The 6,000-nt window shown below is 45.8% G+C and overlaps 1 protein-coding gene across 3 annotated transcripts in view; it reads right to left on the bottom strand.

The window, feature by feature from the left end:
- Window positions 1-409: 409 nt before the first annotated feature.
- The window catches only part of LOC137368910 (sialic acid-binding Ig-like lectin 15), a 31,757-nt gene continuing 26,166 nt past the window's right edge, over window positions 410-6,000 (bottom strand). The window contains exons 5-6 of one of the 3 annotated variants that reach the window (XR_010974838.1): window positions 4,628-5,260; window positions 410-4,566 (exon numbers count right to left, since the gene is read on the bottom strand). Coding sequence is in view for 2 of the 3 variants with exons in the window: in XM_068029190.1 (XP_067885291.1) it covers window positions 5,203-5,260 (58 nt within the window). In the remaining variant the exon portion in view is untranslated. Of the gene's footprint in view, window positions 5,265-6,000 lie in introns of all 3 variants that reach the window. The other 2 variants (XM_068029192.1, XM_068029190.1) reach the window with 2 other exon arrangements.

Raw genomic sequence — 6,000 nt, 5'->3', positions numbered from 1 at the left:
GAAATACAGAAGTTGCTCAAAGCGTTCCTTCACCTCCTGCGAAACCTGCCCACAATCAGTTTATAAATCTTCCTGAATTTACTAGCTAACTGGAAGTCTCTTCATGTTGATTTGAAAAAGAGAGCAAAGTGTTGCTGACTAACAGACTAGGGATATTTATATAACTGTTGGAAAAAAGAGGGACAAACCACAGCATCAAGTGAGAAGGACAGATGCTGCATCAGCTTCCAGTATTGTCAGAATGTCCATCAACCTCTATGGGGGATAAATTGATTAGCGGGGAGGAGGAGGAGTGTTGGGATGGCGTTCGACAAATAACCCACATCCGTAGATTGTGCTGCACAAATACACATTCTTGTGTTCCAGAAAGCTGGGTCCTGAAGGATAGAACTGGAGCCCAAACCTTACGCACTTGTAAGCTTTTATTTACCAAGATACGTTTTACAAGCATGCACCTCCTGATCCCCATTACCACAGTTTCAGTCTGCTCCTATGTAAAGACAAGTGAATCCCCAGTTAATGCCCATCACCTGAACACAATTCAATATTCAATTACTATACCAGTAACCCACACCATTTAAAGATAGTCAGTACCTCTTAAAGAGGAGGTGGATTGGTCTTCTGGATGTGGTGTGAGGAAGTGGAATGAAACCTATCACAAATGTCTGAGCCTGGGAGAGTGCGGACATAAAGTTTCCCTGATGCTGCACTGGAGGCCTTGGTGTCGGAAATGGAGAGGAGGAGGGACATCCTCTATCCCTGAGAGGAAGTGGGTGGTCTGGAGGTGGAGGAGGGACATCCTCTATCCCTGAGAGGAAGTGGGTGGTCTGGAGGTGGTGGAGGGACATCCTCTATCCCTGAGAGGAAGTGGGTGGTCTGGAGGTGGAGGAGGGACATCCTCTATCCCTGAGAGGAAGTGGGTGATCTGGAGGTGGAGGAAGGACATCCTCTATCCCTGAGAGGAAGTGGGTGGGCTGGAGGTGGAGGAGGGACATTCTCCATCCCTGAGGAGAAATGGGTGGTCTGGAGGTGGAGGAGGGATATCCTCAGGAGAAGGAATGGGGCATCCTCTATCCCTGAGGAGAAGGGAAACTTCATAGCACATGCTGAGGAAGCAAGGGGAGGAGATTACAGAGGAGCTAAACACAAGGAATGTGGAGCCATGTACCTGGATACAGTGTCGATGAAGTTCAATTATCTGACAAGAGTTGTTGAGTTAAGATCAAACTTCAAATGACAGCTGCACTACTAGCCACATCAGTGGCTGAATTAACATCATCCCTATCCCCCACTTACCCACAATTTCTATTACTCAGTACTGAACACTTCAATGAACAGGCTTGACATCACACTCTCACACTCAGCATTGTAGAAAAGGTTACACCCACAACTCACACCACACACAGACGCATACACAGATATACAAACAGATACACACACATACATACACAGACACACACAGAGATACACACCGACACAGACACACAAACAGATACACACACACACACACAGATATACAAACAGATACACACACACAGATACACACACACACGACACACACAGATATACAAACAGATACACACACACACAAACACGCACAGATACACACACCACACACAGATATACAAACAGATACACACACAACACACACACAGATATACAGATACACACACACCACACACACACATATACAAACACACCACACAGACAGATACACACACACACAACACAGATACACACACAAACACACACAGACACACAATCTACACACAGACACTCAATCTACACACACAGATATACAAACAGATACACACAGACACACACACCACACACACAGATATACAAACAGACACAGATACACACACACACAGACACACAATCTACACACACAGATATACAAATAGATACACACACACAGACACACACACAACACAGATACACACACACCACAGACACAGATATACAAACAGAGACACACACACACCACACATACAGATATACAAACAGATACACACACATACATACACAGACACACACAGAGATACACACCCACACAGACGCACAAACAGATACACACACACACACACACAGATATACAAACAGATACACACACACAGATACACACACACACAGATACACACACACACCACACACACAGATATACAAACAGATACACACACATCACACACAGATATACAAACAGATACACACACACCACACACACACATATACAAACACGCCACACAGACAGATACACACACACACAACACAGATACACACACACACACACACAGACACACAATCTACACACAGACACACAATCTACACACACAGATATACAAACAGATACACACACACAGACACACACACCACACACACAGATATACAAACAGACACAGATACACACAGATACACACACACACAGACACACAATCTACACACACAGATATACAAACAGATACACACACACAGACACACACACAACACAGATACACACACACCACACACACAGATATACAAACAGAGACACACACACACCACACATACAGATATACAAACAGATACACACACATACATACACAGACACACACAGAGATACACACCCACACAGACGCACAAACAGATACACACACACACACACACACACACAGATATACAAACAGATACACACACACAGATACACACATACACAGATACACACACACACCACACACACAGATATACAAACAGATACACACACACCACACACACAGATATACAAACAGATACACACACACCACACACACACATATACAAACACGCCACACAGACAGATACACACACACACAACACAGATACACACACACACACACAAACACACACAGACACACAATCTACACACAGACACACAATCTACACACACAGATATACAAACAGATACACACACACAGACACACACACCACACACACAGATATACAAACAGACACAGATACACACAGATACACACACACACAGACACACAATCTACACACACAGATATACAAACAGATACACACACACAGACACACACACCACACACACAGATATACAAACAGACACAGATACACACAGATACACACACACACAGACACACAATCTACACACACAGATATACAAACAGATACACACACACAGACACACATACAACACAGATACACACACAGCACACATACAGATATACAAACATACACACACAGACACACACACAGATACACAGAAACACACACACAAAGATACAGACACACACACACACAGATACAGACACACACACACACAGCCACATCACTGAGACATATTGCTGAACACTCATTAACGAACTTTCTCTTCCTTGTGGGAGAAGGTGCGGGATAACAGGAGGCAGCACCAGGAAACTGGAACAGACAATTCTTGCAATACTGGGAATGGGAAGGGGCATCACTAAAGCTGTGGTGATTGGTGAAGCTGGAGAGATCAATGATCAGGGTTTCTGTAAACCTAATCTTCCTTCTCGGTCCTCACTTCTTCCCCACCCCACTCAGACTGAATGAAACATTGCAGCTGGTGTCAGCGCACTCTCACTCCTCTCACCAAATCACAACCTTAACCCTTTCGCCTTTTCATTTCAGCTCCCACAAAGAAGAATCTGTTCAGCCAGTGGAGGAAGGAGATGGATGATGATGAAGTACTGTTGCTTAATTTCACTCTCGCAGCTCAGAGACTGACTCTCTGTGGACTTCAGACGCTAGTATAGATGAGGGAACACGGGCACAAGGAGCTGTGGAGTTGGGGGAGCGGTGGGAGGATCCCATATGTGCCAGCTCGCCGGAGGGAAGGTTGCAGACAGTTCTGCTGCACACAACTCAGGTGAGGAGTTTGGATGAGCCAGGCTACAGATGAAGGCTGATGGGCGTGCTCAACAAAGTACTCGGTAAACTGGAAATCCTGCCCAAAAGCCTGGGCACAATATCAAGGAGCGTGGAGGAGTCAGTCCCCAACCTTGGCACAGGGCTTTGCACAGATTTTGGAGCTCATTCATTCCAGGCGGAACCCAACCTGTTGGAGCGTGTGATTAACAATCTGAGCTTCCAACACAGCACAGACTGCTGCCTTGGAGTCTCAGTCTGCTGCCATTATATACCTCTGGGTGCCACTGTTGAAATGGGATTCCAGATCAATGCAGCAGTTCAGCAACAGTTCTCCAGCAGATGGTGAGGGTTCCTGAGGCACTGGGAGACCGGCAGTGGCTCCATAGAAGAGGAGCCTGCTGTTCCCTGTCATGATGACAGCATTCCTGCATCCAACCCAAACACTCTGCCAGTGCCCTTGCTGCCCAGAATGCTGCAGCCCAGGCCGAATGGTGCAATCTCCAGCCCAGCCCTCGAGGCCCAGAGTGCCATCCGCAGTGTCCGTCTGAATTGAAGCTCAGCAGACTTCCTCCGCCCAAGCTCCCAGCCACTAAGAGCACCTCGTAGAAGCAACAACGATAACTGGCATTTATATAACACCTTTAATGTAGCGAATTGTCCCAAAGGAACTTCACAAGAGCACATGAAAGTTACATGATGGAGCTACCAGGATTGTGTACAGTGTTCACAATCATTGCAGCTCCATCATGTAACTTTGATCGACTGACAGTAAAAGCACAGATTCACTCTGAGATCAGTTATTGAAAGCTGACTGACCTCCAGCAGAATCTCCCGTCACAGCCGAGGAGCTAGAAACAGCAGCCAGTTCCCTGAGCAAAGCAGCTGGAATAATTGGGGTTTCAAACCTGTCCTACTCACAGTCACCTCTGCCCCATGAGCTCTCCCACTGTTTACACCATAAATAAAGCCTGGCCATTTAGACAGACTGATATTGAGAATGTTCACATTCAGATTCCATTCAGAGTAACGGGGTCATCTGGACTTTGTGTGATAGTGTAAAACGGCCAATCAGCAGCCTGTTTTATATCTCTCCCCATTTTTATTTCCATTCCAGCCAATGTCAGGGATTTAAATCGGGCTGTTGATTCGCTATCACCCATGTTACACTGTCCCACTAAGTCTAAATGATCATCACAGTGTGATGCAGAACCTTGCTGAATAGCTGATTAACAGGACGAATTTTGTACTCAGTACCCAGGATCACACAGTGAATGATGACCAAAGCAAGTCCAGTTTAAATTGCTGGATGAGATTCAGTGCAGGGCGAGTGGAACAGGTTTATATTGCGGTTTGAACATTCAGTTTCTCAGCCTCCTGCGATGGATCAGTCCTGCTCCTTTCTGGGGACAAAACAAGATTAAATAAAATGAGCCATATTAACAGTAAAATAAGAGCATTTTCAGAACCGCCATATACAACCTGCAGCTGTTTACATAGGATTCCCCATGTATTTAAAAACAGATTAGATTATCAGTGTTAAACACTGACACAATGGGTCTGATTGTTGTTCCTGTTTTCAGCAAGAACAACAACTTGCATTTATAAAGGGCGACGTTTGCTGACAACGCAACCATCAGGTGGCGCAGTACTAGCACATGCGAAAATGCAGCCTGTTCCACTGTAACATCAGTGTCTGCGACGTTCAGGCAGCTGCCAGGATTAATGATGGTTTATCTGTTTATCACAGATAAACAACTTCAACCCAAAGATCCACTCAAATATTGTTATGCTGCCACCGCCATCCCACCCCCAACAGTCTCCCCTCCCTCCTGCGCATGCGCCAGTTATTTAGTAGCTAGTCATCTTAATTCACCTAAAGTGAATTACTTTAGGAGCAGTGACTGTCATTTCATAAGCAAACATGACAGCAGACAATGGACATGTTTTGGTTGATACTCGGAGAACGTTGCACTGTTTAAACTTTCTCAGAAGGACAGCACCTCTGACAGTGCTGCACACCCTCCGTAATTCAGTGAGGTTTCAGTGCCATCCCGCTGTCCGCTCACTCACTTCCCGCTTCACCCCCCATCCTGCTCTCCGGCCGCTCACTCCCCGCTTCCCCCCCCCCATCCCACT

Source organism: Heterodontus francisci, chromosome 4 (assembly GCF_036365525.1).
Source record: "Heterodontus francisci isolate sHetFra1 chromosome 4, sHetFra1.hap1, whole genome shotgun sequence".
NCBI lineage: Eukaryota > Metazoa > Chordata > Chondrichthyes > Heterodontiformes > Heterodontidae > Heterodontus > Heterodontus francisci.
The sequence above is the reverse complement of the archived record's forward strand: the minus strand, read 5'-3'. Positions and strand labels throughout refer to the sequence as shown.